General features: G+C 43.6%; 1 protein-coding gene across 1 annotated transcript in view; it reads left to right on the top strand.

Moving 5' to 3' along the window:
* Nucleotides 1-20023, top strand: part of LOC139648070 (low-density lipoprotein receptor-related protein 1B-like) — a gene marked incomplete at both ends in the record, with an annotated part of 73464 nt that overhangs the window by 30313 nt on the left and 23128 nt on the right. Inside the window, 14 exons of the mRNA XM_071524129.1 lie at nucleotides 884-1009; nucleotides 2157-2285; nucleotides 2805-2924; nucleotides 3923-4036; nucleotides 4264-4413; nucleotides 4678-4800; nucleotides 7866-7985; nucleotides 8964-9092; nucleotides 9552-9674; nucleotides 12480-12620; nucleotides 12826-13013; nucleotides 14746-14929; nucleotides 15016-15101; nucleotides 17992-18114. Coding sequence (XP_071380230.1) covers nucleotides 884-1009; nucleotides 2157-2285; nucleotides 2805-2924; nucleotides 3923-4036; nucleotides 4264-4413; nucleotides 4678-4800; nucleotides 7866-7985; nucleotides 8964-9092; nucleotides 9552-9674; nucleotides 12480-12620; nucleotides 12826-13013; nucleotides 14746-14929; nucleotides 15016-15101; nucleotides 17992-18114 — 1856 coding nt within the window. The remainder of the gene's footprint in view (nucleotides 1-883; nucleotides 1010-2156; nucleotides 2286-2804; nucleotides 2925-3922; nucleotides 4037-4263; nucleotides 4414-4677; nucleotides 4801-7865; nucleotides 7986-8963; nucleotides 9093-9551; nucleotides 9675-12479; nucleotides 12621-12825; nucleotides 13014-14745; nucleotides 14930-15015; nucleotides 15102-17991; nucleotides 18115-20023) is intronic.

The following is a 20023-nucleotide window of genomic DNA, read 5'->3' as shown; positions in this document are numbered from 1 at the left end:
TGGAGTAATGAAAAAGGACATTGATGGAGGCCAATTAAGTTCTTTTTTCCCTCTCTGTTTCAGACTTGTCAGGCTGTCTGAAAATATCTGAAAAGATTTCCTCCCAATCGCCGCTTTTGCCGGTTTGTTAACGATATTGTTTTTCCCCACAGTGGACGTGGCTTTCGCAGTATGACGCGCTCCGCAGTGTCTCTGTATGTTCTTGTCCTTCTCAGACCTTCAGAGAGTTATTCACACTTTCATTTCCTTCCGCCTCAACTGTAACTCACTGTTCGCTGGTATCGGTCAGGCCTCTCTCTCGCCTCCAGCTAGTCCAAAATGCCGCAGCCAGGCTTTTAACCAGATCCAAAAAGCACGGGCTCGTCTCTGTGAGCTATAGAATTGAACTGTCGACTACTGTTTGTTTATAAAGCCTTACATGGTTTTGCACCTGATTGCATCTATGAAATTCTGTGCCCGTACTGTATATCTAGGCCCCGTAGGTCCTAGATGTACGGTCAAGGTCTCTTATCTTATCGAAGTCTAAGGGTGATGGAGCCTCTGCTGGAGCCGCCCCGAGGTTATGGCATCGCCTTCCTTTTTACATCAGATCAGCTCAATCTGTTGATTCATTTAAGACAACTAAAAATATATCTTTTCTCTTCGGCTTTTAATTGTGCCTGAATTGTGGTTTGTCCATTTTACTGTATTTTCCATGTATGAAAATAATGAATATGCTTTGTCTGCATTCTCCTTCCCTGTTTCTGTTCTGTACAGCACTTTGAACAAGCGCACGCACTGTAAAGCACTTTGGAGCAAAGCTGTTTAGCGTTAAAGCGCTCTATAAATACAGTTAACCTGACTCGACTTCGTGCTTAACCATGCCATTTGCCCGCTTTTGCAGGTGAGTTATCCCCGTGCCGACACATGAACGGAGGCTGCGGTGACCTTTGCCTCCTGACACCGTATGGGAGGGTGAACTGCACTTGCCGCGGAGAGCGTGTGCTGTTAGACGACAACAGATGCGTGTGTAAGTCTTGAGGTGCTGCACATTTAATTTCCGCAGAGCCTATCATGGCTTTTAGAAACTTTCTCAAGCTCAATCAATCAGTTATTCTTACTCAGGCCAGTTGCTTGAACAGCATGGTCATACCATAGTGCTCTTTATGCAACACTGTATTAATAATGATTTCCGAAGAGGGTCGTTGGCTAAGTTGGCTCTTACTCCGGGTAAGGTCTTATTCAGTTTTAGCTATTTCTATGAAGCTTTGATATCCTGCGATTGAATATCTCTCTGTTGCCTTGAACCTTTCACAACCATTTAAATGAATATCCCTGTCCACTACTACCAGCAACAAGGTATGAAAAGGTTCAGCTGCCAGCTTTGCTCTCCACTCTTCGACTGAGCAGTAGATTACATGCAATACATTGGAAAGAAATGATGATCCTAATAGTAATAGTAAGTGCTGCTCGCCAACATGTTTTCAGGTGACATCAAAATGCACCCATAATGCTGTGCAAGTCTGAGTTTGTGCAAAAATGAAAGCAGTAAGACAAGGAAATGGCTTTTCGATGGTGTCTTACTTCTGTAATGCGAGGTACTTCAGACTGACTCTTCAGATGTGGGCAGGTCGGACCACAACAAACTGAGTGGAAGAACTGAATTCTAACCTCCTCCCACACCTCCATTATATCCATTATTGGAGCAGGCAGAGAACGAAACCATGGTGTCTTAAGAAAGGGAAACAGGGTTTTTTCACTTCTATACCATGTTTTCACTTTGAAAGATGTGCAGTCGCAGGATTTATACGATGGAAAGGGCAGAGGGAAAGCTTGTTAAAATATCTGTGATTGTAATTTTTATGTATACCTTCTGGTACATGATAAAATTTTCATTCCACTGTGACTTTAATATCAGAAAAGGCCAGGCACCTTACAACCAGGTTTCTCATAATTGGAATATGACCTTAACCAGTTATGACGTTTCCATGAGTCAACACAAAACTGGGTGATTTGAGTCACGGAGTTCACTGCGCATGTAAACATAGCCATTGAGGTCACCTGTGTATGTATGGTCTGTATACACAGTTGTGTGGCTTGACTTTGATGCATAATGACAGGCGATTGAGTTGAAAGCGTTACTCGCTCACACTCCTGCTCGTGCTCTTCTCCTGCAGCAGAAAATTCCTCCTGCAATATCCACACCGAATTCGAGTGTGGCAACGGAGAGTGCATCAACTACCAGCTAACGTGTGACGGAGTGGCCCACTGCAAAGATAAGTCCGATGAAAAGATGCAATACTGTGGTAAGGAACCCTTCAGAACACTGTTTAAAGCATTGGTCACATTAGAATGTATCAGAAAAGTAGATACGCAAAATGTCTAGATATACTCTAATATGGTCAAACCCAGCTGGTATCAGCAATCAGTTACAGTACAATTTCCATGTGCATGCATAAGTACATAGTATATTTATACCTGTATTAAAAACCAAAGAGGGTCTGAGGCATAAAAACGGAGTTGGCTGAAATTTGGTGGACAGATAGCCCTTGGCTCAAAGATCAGTTAATTAAATTTTGGTGGTGATCTGCATCTGGGATTTCCACCACTGGACGATTTTCATTTTTTTTGTAATGACTATTACGCTGCGTTCATGTCCTGATGGGAAAGTCCGACGTCCAAGTTAGAGGCAAAACAGCATTGCATTCACACGCTGCTTTGTCAGAAAATCAAAAGCCTGAACACAAACAATAAACAAAACTAAATTTCTGGTACCAAATAGCACTGCTCTTTTCTAATATATTTCTGCATTTCTCTGTGTCCAGACAACAGGAGCTGCAGGAGGGGTTTCAGGCCCTGCTACAACCAGCGCTGCGTGGCCAACAGTCGCTTCTGTGACGGGATTGATGACTGCGGGGATAACTCGGATGAAGCTTTCTGTAGCAGTGAGTCGGTGCCGTTTGATCTCCCGCTCGATCCTCCCTGCCTCTGAGGGCGCGATCCCACCTCGCTAATGCTCATGCTAATACTCCACGTTAGGCTACACGCTGTGCTAAGCCCTCCGCTGTCTAATGAGCCCCGGGATCACACAGCGCCCGCAAACTCAAAGACACCCTCCGCCCACCTCTGCCTGAGGGAGAGCTGCCTTTGAGAGCCCGGACAATGCTTCGGGTCTGAATTGTGAAGTTTCCCTTCAATTTGGCCAAATTGATTGAATATTGTTCTGACCTTGAGGGTGAATCCGGCAAAAGCCACACGAGTGTGTTTATTGTGACTGTTGAGCAGTATTTGCAGGCGTTTTCACTATTTATTCTCCCCGTCATTTTCTGTTGTTTTGCTCTGGTGTAGTGGGACTATAATGTATTGTGGACTCTTAATACATTATAAACCTGAAGGAGACTAGAGGGTTACAGTAATATTCTCATAATTAATGTGGACCTTTCTCAGAAAGGAGACTGGGATTTCAGGAAGGAGGTTATCTCGCCGTGATGTGTCTTGCTTGGAGCATGCATTCAATTTTTAATGGGGCATCAGCCTTATGTTTATGTCCATTACAGTTAGAACATTAAATTATAGCATATATTAGGAAAAAAAATGCATGAAATGGCCAGTGCCATTGCACAGTAGATGGTAAATGAACAAGAAAGACCCAAGCCACCTCTCACTTAACTGGATATCACAAAATAAAATTTGCTCTTGCACAACACTGCGAGGGCCACGATATCCATCCGTTTAACTAAGGTTTCGCCACAGATGGTCCAGCTGCACGCACACTGTAACTCATCACCATCCTTTTCCGTCTGCCTATCCTCAACCTGGAGCTAATTTTCATTCATCCCCAGACAGAGATGCTAAATATCGGTGCGTGAGCTTTACCTGTAGCTGTCGCCGAGTGCTCCGCTCGCTCTGTTATCTTTTCTGAAATGCTAATTCCGTCTCCCAGATGTCACGTGCGGCTCATCTGAATCACCGTGCCAGGACGGGAGCTGTGTACCCGGCTCAGCCTGGTGTAACCAGGTCATCGACTGCGCCGACGCCTCAGACGAGAAGAACTGCAGTAAGTCCCTCCGACTTGCGCTTTGCATTGCAAATGCGTTTTAAAAATGTAAACAAACAGCCCTACCTCTAACGGATCAATTGGATTCAGTGACTTAGATCTGTGCTTGTCACTCGCTCACATCAAATCCAGTCCCTCCCCCCCCCCCCCCCCTAACACGCGCACACACACACACCATCACCACCATTGCGCCAGACAGTGATTGCGGTGCTGTGTTTTGTATTCAGACCACACAGACTGCTCCCACTTCTACAAGCTGGGGGTGAAAGAGAAAGGTTTCATCAGCTGCAACTCCACCTCGCTCTGCATCCACCCCTCGTGGATCTGCGATGGCGCCAACGACTGCGGAGACTACACCGACGAGACCAACTGCCAGGGTAATCCCCCACCCCCCCACCCCACCCCTCCACACACACACACACCTCAAACCCCCCCTCCACCGTGTGCATAGCAAGACAGATCGAGGGAGCCCGCTTCAATTAGAAAAGACTTAAGAGAATAGTTATAAACCGTCCAGATCTCATTTTCAGAGGTGATTAGGACAGCGGAGCTAGAGATTCAGAGAGAGCTTAGGAAAAGATAATGACCTCAATCATCGCTAATACCCGCAGGGACTGACTTCCCTTTGTTGTCCGTCACAGTTTCCCATGGGCAGAGGTGCGAGGAGGGCCACTTCGCCTGTCCGAGCGGCAACTGCATCTCCAGCGTGTGGCTGTGCGACGGCCAGAAGGACTGCGAGGACGGGGCCGATGAATTCCAGTGCGGTGAGCCTCGCCGTGTTGACACATCTGACCACACACGAGCAGCTTCCACGCACTAAGCCGAAAGCAAGCTGTGTGTGTCTTTTTTTCTTTTTTTTTTTTTTTTTTTTTACAGGGCAGAAATAGGTCAGGTACTATACAGAACGCTGCCAGCTGGTGGAAAGATATTATTTTCCATTCACGGGAAGCTATTTGTTGTAATGTGTTGTTGTCTTTTTTGAAAAGATCTTTGTTTATCATGTCACAATTTCTCTGCGCTTTGTTTTGCTTCCCTTCATTGTGCGTTTAATGAGATTCCTCAACTGAGTGTTGCTGATTGCTGGAGAGTCGACCTCCAATCCTGCATTCAGATCAGATCGAGGCTTTTTTTTTTTTTTTTAAATCTTTCCATTATTTTACAGAACAAAACGTTCCCTGACAGGCAGGATCAGTTACCAGTTACAGAACAATGGCATTTTCGGTGGTATTCCATTATAATAACACATCTCACTTAGTTAAACACCTAGGTATAGTGTAACACAAGTCCACCTTTGTATAAAAGTATCCATTTTCAGTTGCAGACTTGCAGTCATTCGTTCCATTATGTAAACCCTTTTCAGTCTCTGCACCCACTGAGTTATGGTTGGTGGTTTTGCATCCTTCCAGTTCACAGTTATCGTCTTCTTGGCAATCAATAAAAGTATCCGGAGTATATACCTCTGATCTGTGCTACTGTTCCGCTCTCTTTGAATTAACATATACTTCCAGTGTCACAATTAATTAATGAGGCAACAGTCATCGCAAAATGGTTCTGGGTGATGGAAACATGCGGGTTCATTGGGAAGTGGTGGCATGTGAACGGATTACACATTATCCTGCCGCTCCCCCTCTCCCGTTACCAGAGGCAACAAGAGCCCTCTTGTCCATGCTTTGATCCTCGCTAATGTATGCATAACTTACCATGACAAAGTAAAGGTCTCTCCAATTAGATAGGAAGACCGTAATTAAGTCATGGTCTGGATAAATATAATTTGCCATCAAAACCGACGGCGTGCTCCTGTATCTGTTCACGTGTCATTGCTTTTGGCATCAAAGCAAAATAAAGAGGGGTGCTGTAATGTATATGGCACGATGGTGAGCTTCGTCACAGTTCTCACAGGAGAAAACACACACATCCAAGGTAATTAGATCTGATGGAGCGGCCCACACACATAATATCGTGGAACTCGCTACCTGTCTTTGAGCTATCAGCCCATTGCTTCTTCGTCTCGCCTATTAAAGAGGAGGAAGTCATGAAACTGTTAGTAATTAGCCCTGTCGACAGTGTGGAGACCTGGAGGGGTGCTGCATTACATTCTCTGTGAAGTAACAAAGCTGTAACTTCTGAAATTATGGACAACAACCCCCCCCCACACACACACACACACACATTGAGGGATTTTGCAGCTGCTGTTTTTCATTTTTTCATATGATTCATTTTCCCCTTCAAACCAGCCAAACCCTAGCAGTTTGTGACTGATGACATAAGTGTGTATTCCGAATTTTAAGAAAAAGGTCTTTCATTGGTACTTATGAAACTGAAATGCAGCCACAGAGCCTGTTTCATTGTAGTCGAGTGTTTTTGACTAAAGTGCTGAAGAGCTTTTTCCTCCCGTTTTCTCTTACTATATAATTAACCAGCACCTTTGTTCACATTTCAGTAGCAGCCAGACAGATGAAGGCGGTTCAGCACATGAACATCATTTTCATTCCTTTATCTCGGAGCGTCATTTGTGGCCCGCGTGCAACGATAACATCTCGAGCTTCAAATGTGCTTATATCAGAACCGATATGAATTATGCCACGATTCTTTAAGAACTTCTGAATTGCTTTTTCAGGACAAATAGACAATATTCCCAGTCCTCTGAGTTAATTATCATATAAAAAGCTCCAGCCACTGATAATCTGACGGCGAAGTGGTTTGAGGAAAATGTCATTACATCTCAGAAATTCCAAATTCCACATCTGATTAGATGAAACACTCATCTGTCGGTGCACAATGTCTAGTGTGCTTTCCCACTGAGCGAAACGCCATTGAAAACGGGAGACATGAAAGACTCACTTTGATACATTTAATGTGCCGCAGACCTACTATTTTGTTATATACTCGACGCAGCTGTTGGTATTTGAAATGCAAATCTGGTATCACGTACACAAAATCTGAATAATCATGATTTCCAGATTTTTGCGTTTACCTCGTCCTTATCTCCCGTCTTCGTATCAAAGTAGGTAAAGCCGGCGTGATGTGCAAAGACTGACAGGGAGGAAAGCAGCGCAGCATGACACCGTCCCCCGCTTCCGACACACACACACATACACACACACACACCCTGATAGGATCCATAATTCCTTGTATTGTGGTCTGACCTGGAGCACACACCCCGCCCTCCCTTCTCTGAGCGTCTCATCAAAGCCCTGGCAGACTTTTCCAGGCCTGACATCTGAGAAAAGGGACCGCAGTACGACTCCCTGGGGAGCGTGGGTGGCTCTGTGACACAAACTCAGCACAGATTATGAATACATCCACTCTCATCCTCATCTGTTACACAGTGGCCTTTCCATGATGATGATCAGCGCAAGGTTGTTCGGTTTAGTCGGCGGCTGACTTGTTTCCCATCCCAGCCCCGGCGTCTTAGTTTCTTAGCAAATAAAAAAAAAAATAATAATCTCAGTGATCAATATTGAAGATAACTGCTTAGGTATACACAAGACGCTTCATCTATACATTTGTTTTGTGTCAGGAAAGGTTGGTGCTCTGTTTACAATAACCAGCAGCAGTTCTCCATTGTCAGAAAAGGCTTCTTTCATGACAGAAAAGAAAAAATCATATGTACAGTCCTTGGTTTGGAGGCTATGCTGCTACACGCTGTAAAGCAAAAGAACTACAGAGGAAAACAACAAAGCTAAGGGGCAAACGGGAGCCAGCCCACTTGTTGTGTTTTGATTAAAAACACTCTGCCCCTTGTATAGGTTATGCCGCTTTTGTTGTTGTTTCCTCTTCAACGTTTCTTTTTTTTTTTTGATTTATGGCATTGAAATTCCCCCTTCAGACTCGTCATGCCTGTGGAACCAGTTCGCCTGCTCCAAGAACAAGTGCATCGCCAAGCAGTGGCTGTGCGACGGGGAGAACGACTGCGAGGATGGCCTGGACGAGAGCGTGCAGATCTGCGGTTAGTGGCCTCTCAGATGTCACGAGGAATCTGCCGTCGGTACAAAAGGTCACATCCACTTTATTACCCGCGACAGCTCCGTGTGTTGCTGCAGCGGGGCTGGGAAAACGAACAGACAGAAATGAAACAATGTTAATGAGACAACAAATGAGACCGCAGGCATTTCTGATGATTCGAGTGGGCGCTGAGGCAAATAGATTTTTCATCATTGAGGCCCAAGAGGCACAGCTATTTCAATGGGCAAATGAGATGTATCTGTAATGAATTCCACAATAAAAAAAAAAAAAAAGGAATCCAACCACAATAAATAGAGAATGGTTGCTGTGAACATTGGTTGTATAATTGGATTGTAATGGAATGTCAAGGAAATATTAATGAAATAGCCCAGAGGTTTTATCATGCACAATTCCAATCAAAAACAAGGAAGTGCATTTTAGCTGGGTATGCCTAATTGAACTACTGTATTTACCTTTGTTTCACTACACAACCCATTTTCATCCACTGATCTGTTGTGCCTTAAACGGCATTCTTAAGTTAAAGGGGAATATTGCTGACTAATCCTTATTTAGAATAGTCCAATTATTATTTGTCAATATTAACAATGGGAGCTGCTCCATACACAATGAATATGAGACTTTGTGGTTCAGTTCAGATCTTTAATTCTATGGAGCTCTACACTGGTGTGACATATAGGGTGCAGGGCAAATTCTTCTCCCTTGTTTCTGCTTATGGGAGATACTGGTAAATGTTCACGGATACAGACGGTACAATGCTTAATTCGACTGCTTAAGTTCAGTGGTTTTCTCATTTGACGTAAATTGTGCATGTTTGATTCTCGGTGCCCGGCGTTTGCCACAGATTAGTTTAAAAATATACCTCCGCCGTCCTCTGTAGTTATTCCCCCTCTGTGGTGTGTTTTGACCCACTGTATCCCGTTGGCGTTTGAAACTAGAGCATATGCTCCTGTTTTCCCCTTAGGCTCGGTGACATGTGCTCCAGGGCTGTTCAGCTGCCCAGGGTCGTACGCCTGTGTTCCCAAGCGCTGGCTCTGTGACGGGGAGAGGGACTGCCCCGACGGTAGCGATGAACTCTCCGCTGCCGGCTGCGGTAAGCTCTGCCTTCTAGTTCTGACACGCTGAATAGTTTATCGCTGTCATAAGCGCTGTGTACGTTCTCCAGCAATGAAGAATAGATGTATTTGTTTCTTAAATTACAGTGTTTTTAACTCGCTTAACACATACTGTAAATCAGCATGTTCAATTCAAGCAAGAAAAAGACAAACAATAATTGGATTATTGGACAGTATGACTTGGATTAATTATAAGTTTTTTACCCAATTGCAGCCTTCTCTCAGTGCTGTAATCTGATGTCTCAGTCAACTGAGCATTTATTGTTTCTAGTTTGTTTCAAGTGGACTAAACTACCTTAAAACATTTGAGATTTGTTGAGTGGATTTGTTTTAGGTTGACTGATGTCATATATCACGCACAGATATTGCATGCCAAGTATGACTAACACTGTGGATTCACAGATTAGCGCCTCAACCCAATTTTTCTCATACATTAGCACCCAACAACACATGTGATGACAGCTCATTCCGCTGCCGCAACAAGGCCTGCATCCCCCAGCGGTTTGTCTGCGACCACGATGACGACTGCGGAGACGGGTCAGACGAGTCGGTGGAATGTGGCAAGTAGATCTTCGTCACTCTCGCTCTTACCATATGAATATGGTCTCTTTAAAGCCGCAATAGGCAACTCTGCACTTTGGCGGCCCTAAGTGGCAGCGAGAGATAGCTGAAAGTAAAGAAAGTAAGTAAATCTTTATTTATGCAGCACCTTGCAACACAGGGGTTATAAAGTGCTTCACCACACAAAAGGAGCAACAATATAAAATAAATGACATGGTAAAATCATTGAAAAACTAACATAAAAGATGAGTTTTGAGTTTCTATTTAAAACATTCAAGCTTTGGACCAGGGGATGACCAGAAGTCTTTGGTCTGAAGATCTAGCTTTGTGGGGGGTCAATAATTCATTAATATACAATGGGGCCAGACGGTTTAATGCCTTATAAGTAATTAAAAGTACCTTAAAATTCATCCGAAATGCCAGTGCAGGGAGCCCAGTACAGGAGTAAGCCCTGCGTGGGGTCTTTGTAATAAGTCTCACAGCTGAATTTTAGACTAATGTAATCTACCTATGGTGGCTTGAGGCCTATGAACAAGGCATTACAATAGCCAAGGCAAGAGGAGTTTCTTTTTTTCTTTTTTTTAAACATAACTATCAAATTTAAGATGGGAGTCAAAGATGACCTCCAAATGTATTACATTTTTAAATGTCAAGGTGAGGTCGCAGAGGACAAACACACTTTATGATTATGCCAGATTTATGATTGGGGCCAATAACAACAACCTTAGTTTTATCAGAGCTAATTTGGAGGAGGTTCTGTGCCATCTAATCCTTAATTGCAGCAAGACATTCATGCAGAGTAGCAACTTTAGTGGGCTCCTATTAATTGCCATAAATTACCACACAGAGCTACAAAGTACCACAAATAACCACAAAGTACCACAAACTATCACAAACTATGACAATGCTACAAAGTAGGCCTACCACAAAGCATACCACAAAGCACCACAAAAAGTCGTAGACATAAATTTGATGACTTGTGACTTACTTGGGACATTTGGAAATTGCTTGAGACTTGCTTGTGACTCATACATGATACTTGGAGACTTCCTTGTGACTTGAGGTATGATGACTTAGGGGAAGTATGTCTACCAAACACTGATTAAAATGCCCATGTTGGAACCTTTGCGATACAAATATTGTATTCTTTCCTATAACATTCAATTTGAATTCAGCATATTCTACATCAATGTACCGTATACTCTAAAAGCAAATGTTCATTGCTTAAAACTAAAGTTGACTCGACTTGATGTATGACTTGACTTGATTTGATTTGGCGTGACTTTGCTTGCTTCGCTGGGACTTGGGACTTGCTTGTGACTTGGAACCCATGACCCCAAGTGCCACAAAGAACCACAAACCTCCTGGGGGCGCCCTGGTGGCCAACCGCTAGAGTGCGTACCATTAAGGCTAAGTCCTAATCGCAGTGGCATGGGTCCAAATCCAGCCCATGCCCTTTGCCGCATGTCAGCCCCTCTCTCCGCCCTGTCTTTCCTGTCTCTCTCATCTGTATCTGTCAAATAAAGCAGAAAAGCCAAAAACCACACATCCTTCCAAGCCTGCAGTATTCCATGTCTGTAGCTGTCTTTGGACACAAAACCTCCATGCAACACTTTCTGTTAGTGGTAGTTTTGTGGTATGCTATGCTGTGCTTTGTGGTACTATGGGGTATGTTTGTGGTACTCTGTGGTATACTTTGTGGTAATTTGCTGTACTTTTCTTTCTGGTCGTTTGTAGTACAGGTTGTGTTGTGCTTTGTGGATCTTTTTGGTAGTTTGTGGTATGCTTTGTGGTTTTCTGTGGTACTTTCTGGTATGTTGTGACATTTTGTGGTAAGTTGTGATAGTTTCTGGTATCCTGTGGTAGCTGGTAATTCTTTATGGTACGCTTTGTGTTACTGTGTGGTTCTTTGTGGCTCAGTGTGGTAATTTGTGGAGATTAGCAGTACCCCTTTAGGGAGGTCATTGGGTTCTACAGAAATACAAAGTTTTGTATCATCTGCATAACAAGGATAAAATATGCAGCCAAAGCTCTAGATAATGTGCCCCAGGGGAAACATATACAAAGAAAATATATTAGGCACAAGAACCCCACAAGTTAGCGGCGCATAAGAAAACTGTCAATTTCCTATTTGACAAGTATGAGGACAACCAGTCAAGGGCACAACCAGGCTAGGCTGTGTTATGTTGGCTCTGATGAAAGTGATCTTATCATCAAACAAGGATGGACAGAGCGCTCACTCACTGCTGTTTAGGGAACAGTTTTGTACTTCATTATAAAATTTTGATTTGACACTTCTTGTGGGCAGAGAATATTTCCTGCCAATGACGATACCCGACACAAAAATATTTGCTTCTCAATTACAGTAGGGGCAATTCTCTGTTACAGCCTCAATTTGTGTTTTAGGCTGATAAGATGGGTGTATTTTTACATAAAATTATTGCCAAGTGCAGCTTTATTTATTTATCTGTGATTTTTTTAAACACAGTTAAATATGGCCATTGCTACTATTACTACTACCAATAATAACATAGTTAGTAGTAATAGTAATAATAGCTTTAAACATGATTACAACTGACTGGCTTGATTTATCTTTGAACCTTCGTATAATATAATGTAAGAGTTAGGGTGCTACAATGGAACATGAATAATGGTCATGAAAATCTTGCCTTGTGCAGCCTTGTCTCTCACAATTTGCAATCTAGATTCTGCTGAAGTTGAACCTCAGATTGAAGATTAGAAGCTGTGCCTTTGCGCAGCTGGAGTGTCAGTAGATGAAACAGTGGCTATCTCTCTTTCTTTAGTCTATCGCTCCTGTGGATCGGAGGAGTTTCGCTGCGGGGACGGTCGCTGTCTTCTCAGCTCGCAGTGGGAGTGTGACGGCTACGCAGACTGTCCGGACCGCTCCGACGAGCTGCCTCTGAACCTCAAATGTCTGGCCGCAGGTAAGACTGCTGTTTGGCTCTCAGCTGGAAGCTCTTCATCAGTGTCAGCAGCCCCACCACTCCACCAGGAAACTGGGGGGGACATATGGTGGAAACAAAAGGCACTATAGACCAGGGGAGCGTTCCTGAACGGAATTAATCTGTCAAGAAGTGAAAAACGTTTTCCAGCTACTGTGCCAATGAGAGTTACGTATTGCTCTTTCAGGGAGTTTGTGCAACGGCTCCTTCTTTATGTGCTCCAATGGACGGTGCATCTCCGAGGGGAGCCTCTGTGATGGGAGAGACGACTGCGGAGACCAGTCAGACGAGAGGAACTGCAATGTGAACGAGTGCCTGAACCGCCGAGTCAGTGGGTGCACACAGGACTGTCAAGAACTTCCTGTGGGATACAAGGTAGTGACCAATGGACTAGTCACGGTCCACTAGCTTGGATAACTGTCCATGTCTCTCCAGAATCACTTGCTACAATTAGTCCATAAGCCCTGCAGGCTAAGCCAAACTGCACTAAAAGTACAGTTGGAAAGGGATTACAATAGGGGTGTTGGCAGCATAAATTGGTTAAATTGTAGCTGTAAGCCAATCCCTGTGATTTGGTACTGAAGCCAAACCAGACTCCACTCCAAAGACTTCAAAACACTGAGTGAATCCATTGTGGAATGCAGTGTTATTTAGTAAGTCTGTGTCACAGACTTACTAAACAGACTTACTAAATGATAGTAATAGCATGCCGGACTTTCTTTCCTCGGGTTGAACAGGATCCATCCTACTTGAGACAGTATGACTTAAATAGTATTATTCAAGTTTGAGTTATATTACTTAAGTGCCATTGATTACTTTTTTGAGTTAACTGACCCAAAGTTCTGACGCTTGCACTTCCACTTCTAATTCAGCAAGAGGGAAAGTCTGAAACTTCAGTCGTGTGGGCATGAATGATTAATGAGAGATAATGAAACAAGCCCAACTTTGCACATCATTAAACAGATAAAAAGGGTGGGAACACACATACAGTTAGTCTTTCGTATCTGAAATAACCTTGATCGCTGTAAGGGGAGTTTAATGGCCTTGGTGAGGCTGCAGGGCCTGCTATAATGCAGCATGTTCGAACACTGAGATCCACCCTGACAGTGCCAGACAGTTGCGCCGTGCCTGGCAACGATGGCCCCCGATGTTAAGATCGAATCCAGGTCAAGGCCGCGTCACCCTGAAGTGATGCGGCGGCCATCGTCATTGGCAGACTGCAGTACTTTGTGCCTTCAGCCCCGGGTTTTCCTCCTCCCACCCTTTTCCCTTTTCGTAAGTCGGTGCTCACTGCATCAGAAAAGTGGCTGAAAGCACACAAAAAACCCTCTCGTCCCTGTCATGACAGGGGCAGAACTGGCTAGAGAGCACCTCAATACAGACCCTCAGCTCATCCGTTTGCGGCCTGAACAGGGAGATCAGCAGAAAAGGCCTCAAGGTTATAACTTTGGCTAAGAAAGGGATTTGAACCGGGTCCAGTGCAGCTGATACAAGCACTTTGAGTTATTTTGGGGGGGCCATGGTCACTGAAATGTAGTGGAATTTTTGTGCTAGGGTATGTCTACATCAAGACTTTGATGTCATCATATTATACAGTTGGTCGCTCAGGTGTGTGATACATTCTCTGCTGACCTGCATTACATCGATAGACTTTAATAGAAGAATAATTTGACAGCCACAAATCTATTATCTATTACTGCAGGTTGTTCTAAAATCACTGAAAAAGTCTCTCATGGCTTATTGCTTTTAATATAAAACGCCCGTAATACGGCATTGTATTAAAAAAGAAAGAACAGAATTTGTTCAATAAATCTTTTATGTTTAATTGAGAATTATTAAACAATAATAATTAAATTTTTATCTTCCACCAAGCAGTGTAATTCTTGAACTAAACAGATTGCTGAGGGACATATAACTAGAAGTATGAGTGGTAATCATTTATTAATATTTAAATGAGCTGTTATGTGGTCACAGGTGCGTGGCTATATGTTATGATATTACATTATTAATATTTAACGGTTATGCAGTGAAACAGAGGCTCTCCTTCTGAAACCTCGTCCACATTCATCATCATATCTCCATTCGCTGTGTTTTTTTGTGCGACCAGTGTAAGTGTTGGCCTGGTTTCCGGCTGAAGGATGATGGGAAGACTTGCGTGGACATCGACGAGTGCTCCTCCAGCCTCCCCTGCAGCCAGCGCTGCATCAACACCTACGGCTCCTTCAAGTGCCTGTGCGTGGACGGCTACGAAGCCCTGGAGCGCAACCCCAACACATGCAAGGCTCTCTCAGGTCAGCTTTGTTTTCTCACCATTCCCCGGCTCGCTTCAGCGCGAGGTGCGAAGTGGTTATCTTATGCCGTGTGTCCTTCCTTTCAGTCGAAGAGCCCTTCCTCATTATGGCAGACCACCATGAAATCAGGAAGCTAAGTGTGGATGGCTCAAATTACACCATCTTGAAACAGGTGAGAGACTTCTGCATCATCGCCTAATGGTGTCAGTGGATCGACTCATAGCTAGGAGGCATCTATGTCAATCACATTAGCATGTTGTCTCTCTCTGTTTTTTTCTCCTTTTAATTGAATCTCGCCTGCCTCCCGCTACCAGCCTGTCATCTGCACACTGGGAGTATGGTTTAAATGTGATACTGTGAACCCCACCACTGAATTAGTGTTGGCTGTTAAGTCTTTCTAATGAGTTAGTCCGGGTCACGAAATGGCCGAGCCTTAATGGAGCAACAGTTAAGATGTGTGGTGCCATGACTCAGAAAACTCGGGCCACAGTCAGGGCCACATTGGAAACACTCTGATTTCATTAGATTTCAGTGGGCAGACTGTGTCGTTATGTTGATGTAACTGATACCACATCACATTGTGAAGGCATTGTAGCATTTCCTTCTGTAGGAATGTTTGTAAATCATGTCAATTGCTGCTGTGCAATGTCTTATGATATAGTACAACATCTTCAACATTATGTAAAACTATTTATGCACTGTATAACCTATGTAAAAAGTAACTGAACAATACTGAGAAGATTAGAAGGACTGTCAGAAGGAATGTGTGTGTGTGTGTGTGTGTGTGTGTGTGTGTGTGTGTGTGTGTGTGTTCTCCACCCTCAAGGAGCTTTTTTTTGTAAGGCAAGGGAGTTCAATATCAACTGGAAATAGCACACAAACCTCTATAAACTATCCTACTATTTGAATCCTGGCACAACTCACAGATATCACTCATCTCTGTTTATGAGATTGTCCGCTGTCCTTCATGATTTTCCAGACTCCCACCATATGGGCAGATGATTCTGACCATTCTGATTGGCAGAGAGCAAAATGACCGTATGGAGGACCCCATGGAAAAGCCATTTCAATCATTTCCAGGTCTCATCGCGGCTGTCCCGGTCACGGCTCGAATCTGACCGTTGATTATCATAAATCGCCATCTGAGATTTAAATCAACCGGCGGGTCCCCCTGGAGAGTCTCCTCTTAAAGCCATGCTGTCCTCTCCACTCACTGTGTGCTGACTGTATTGGGGTTCTCACCAGCCACAACTCACTTTAATCACTGCATGCTAGCGTTAATGGAAGCTAGAGTGGGAGATATGCATATGGAGCTGCTAAGTGGTCCTGGCGGATACTCTGCTGACCTCATATCACTTTACCACACCATTACATACCCTGTTCAGATCATACGTTCATGATTTTATGTAAATCTCAAATGAGCCAATCAGTTTTTATTATACGTTACCGCTGCTTTTAACATAAATTTATTTTGCAACCACAAACGCCGTTGACGCATGATATTACACTATCACTCCACGGCGTTTTTCAAAGCCCATTCAACAGTGTAGAGTCACCATGAGTTATCAGATCATAAACAACTATGTATCTTCCTATATCAGTCAATCTGATTTCAGCTTTGTCTTTTGTTCCTGAGTTCCTTGTGAAATACTACACTACCCACAAGCTTTAGCAAGTTCCCACTAATTGGACAGCTTGCTGTTACCATAGAAACTTCCCCCCACACAAGTTCCTCCTCATAAATCAGTAATCACTATGACATTTTTATATTATTAGTTTCACTGCTCAGTATGAGGGAAAAGAAATCAGCATCATACCCGTATGGGTTGAGAAGTTCATTCTCACTTTAAAACCATTGCATACACAGTCTTGTACTCTTTCCCATGTTTTCATGTTTTTCTGAATCATTTTATTACAAGCTCATGATTAATTCTATAGCTGGTTAGTTTGGTGTACTGCTTAAAATTCTCTATATCATGATTTTCTGAATTGTCTATGGGGAAAAAAGAATGTGGAATTTACTTGAACCCGAAAAAGGGAGTGGGCTCGTTTCATCTCTATAGCTGGTCTTCGGAATAGCAGCAAGGGGCCGTTCCCCCAGGACACTTTGGCGCCTGTCTGTGAGGGTGCTGATGAACTGATGAAGACGTCTCATTTCGCCTGTCAGATTCCCTGACACCTTTTCTTGGCGCCCGTAGCGCGAGACAGCGGGGGCAGGGGCGCTTGTTTGGGGAGCGGCTCCGTCTGACTGACAGCGGGGTCTTGTGAGCATGACAGAGAAGGGAAGTACCTCACTCCTGTTGCTTTGATAGGGCTTCAGTCTGCTCTTCACCGGCTCCTCACATGCTTTATATAGCTGAAGGCAATGGAACCTATGGGGAGCACCTCCAAAAATCAATATTGCTTGTAAATATCACAGGAGGTACAGTAGGAGTTAAGCTTTCGGTGCAGCTCGATGCTGACTTGACGTGCTGTCCTGTTTAAAGTTCTCATTGTTGGCATTTCCATTAATGTGCATTTATGTATGTGTATAATGAATGAAATTTGATTTAACCTCATTGCATCGGTTTCATCTTGTTTAATGTTAGGGTTAGCAGCTGTTCATCTTGTCTGGTTTCTGCATGTTGTTTACAATAAACAACATGGTCTGCTCCTGCTAGAGCGCATTACAGTCTAGGACTGTTTGCGTCAGGTTTATGAATTAAATTCTGGCTCAGCATAAGAGCGCTCATTAACCACTCATCCATGGGCTCCAACAGCCTTCAGTCTCCAGTCAGGTTTGCATCATAGAGAGAAAGAAGTTCTAAGTGGGGTTTGAACCTAGACCACTTGTTTTATCGACCTGCATGCTAACATAACTTTAGAGTTAAGCTTATTATCATCAAATTGTTATGCACTCCCCAAAAATTCTGATTTACCTCTGTTGCCACTGAAAGTACCTCAAGGTTTATTCAACTTCACAGAGAACTCAAGATCACTTTAAGCTTCATTTGTATTCAAAGTGTAAATGAGAGTTTATCTGTTGATATCTACCTTATGCTTTCTCTCACTGTGATCTTCAGGGTCTTAACAACATCATCCACATAGACTTTGACTACAGGAAGGAATTCATCTATTGGGTGGACTCGACCAGGCCGAGTGGTCGCAAGATCAACAGAATGCGCCTCAACGGGAGCGACCTCAAGGTACGGCGGGTTTAGTCGCTACGGCCTCACCATATGCTGCCTTGTGCCACTTTACCCAGGAGTCCCCGGCCCATTGCTTTCCCCGCTCCCTCTCCACTTGGATCATACTGCCATCCAACTCCTGTTTCATGCTTGTTTTGAACTACTATAATCAAATTATGAAAAATTATGTAAGTCAATAACAGATTTTACAATTTGAAGATGTCCTCTGTGTGGTTTTGGAAATGCAAGAGTGTCGCTTCAGTAGCTAATTTTCATTGTCAGTGTTCAACTGATGATGGGCACCCTTCATCCTTTTTAGAGACAACATAATGGACTTTTACTGCCCGCAGCCAACAGCCTGTTAGCTTCACAATGAATGTGAATTAATGGTGGCAATATCACCAATGGCTTTCAGATGAAAGTAACAGGCTTAATAACACAATGGCGCTCTCTGGTGTAATCACCAAGGTCTGTCTGGGTCACGGGATCGGAGCCCAGACACTGGGACGTCAGCAGAACACCTGCTGGGCACCCCATCCCACATCTCATTAGCATTGGTGTGTGGGGGCAAAAGGCTCATTCAGCTCAATTACTCCCACAGTCTCTGTTTGAGCCACCGCCACAGCGCAGCGAGAGCACAAACTGTTTGAGGTACAGATCGGGGAGGTTCTCACACTGGGGTTAATTAGGAGAGCCAATGAGATCCAATGCCGCTGGTACACGCCCACCATATGAGGAAGTATAGACTGGGGAGCAGGCAGGATTTCTGTAGGCCCCTTTAATCATGCCAAGCAGGATTTTGATCCAACATTGACACAGAGAGGGATTGAAGTATATGAACTCATTAAAACAATATTGGGGAATTTTATTTTTTCACTTCACTTGACACTTGTTACCTAGTGGATAAAACAATAAGGGAAAACTATAAAAAACTGTTTTTCTTCCATCTCGGGATTCTTAAACTTCTTATTTAATTTGGTAATCGCCATGATCCGTGTTGATTTTTATTTAGTCTCCATCTTTGTTGCTCAGCGCTCATTGCTGTGGTGTTTCTGCACTGCACTTCCCACAGATTACCTGTCAATAAAACAGTGTGTCCAGTACTGTGATGTCTTTTTCCTTGGATTTTTTTGTTGATGAAGTTTGAGTTTCTGTAGCTGGTGCTCTTTTCTTTGTCTGTTCAGCCATGGTGGCTGTTGCTGCTGTTTAGAAAGCCTTCATGACTAGGTTGAATTCCTGTTATGTTACATCAATCAGAGATAGAGAGTAGCAAAACGGACATTTAATTACGTGAAAATGCTGTAGCATCAACAGCTTTGATCAGTTCGCGTGGAAAAGTTTTAGCCAAGCATATGAAATACTGTAGATGTTTTTGGGTTTTTTTTCCCACCCAGCTATTGAAGTCACTTTCAGACACGCGTGTTTTACCTCGACAGCCAAAAGCAAAACATTTGTCAGCCGAAGGTGAAAATACTTTCAGTGATAGTATGTATCAGATATACTGTGGATCCATCAGGTCTTTATGTTCTGATGAGCCACATTCAAATGTTGACATTTCTCACAAGTTAACCTTCATTTCCACATGAGGCAATCTGCTGGATCAATACAGTGAGATGCGATGGAGTAATGCCAGAGGCTGATTCTATGCAATGAATATTAACTCCTAGAAAACTCCTTTTTGCCTGAGGGGAGGGCAGGCGCTTCTGAAAGAAAACACCACTCAATTTGTGACATTTTGGAGACTGTTTTAAGCTCAGTTTAGTCCAAATTGCTGCCCATTCTATTGGCAAGGCTATGTATTTTCTTGCAAACGATGACAGAGGAGGCCTCAAAGCACATCATGTCCCTTAGTGGCAGATTGCATGGGTGCCGGGGGTTTGAAATAGTGTTTTCACGGCACCGGTTTCATCTGCCAGCTGGCACAATT

Source organism: Centroberyx affinis, unplaced genomic scaffold (assembly GCF_046629955.1).
Source record: "Centroberyx affinis isolate AG114_WGS23_722 - 3 ecotype Tasmania unplaced genomic scaffold, CSIRO-AGI_Caff_v1 ptg001152l_1, whole genome shotgun sequence".
In the NCBI taxonomy this organism is placed as follows: domain Eukaryota; kingdom Metazoa; phylum Chordata; class Actinopteri; order Beryciformes; family Berycidae; genus Centroberyx; species Centroberyx affinis.
Note: the sequence above shows the minus strand (reverse complement) of the source record. Positions and strands in the feature narration are given on the sequence as shown.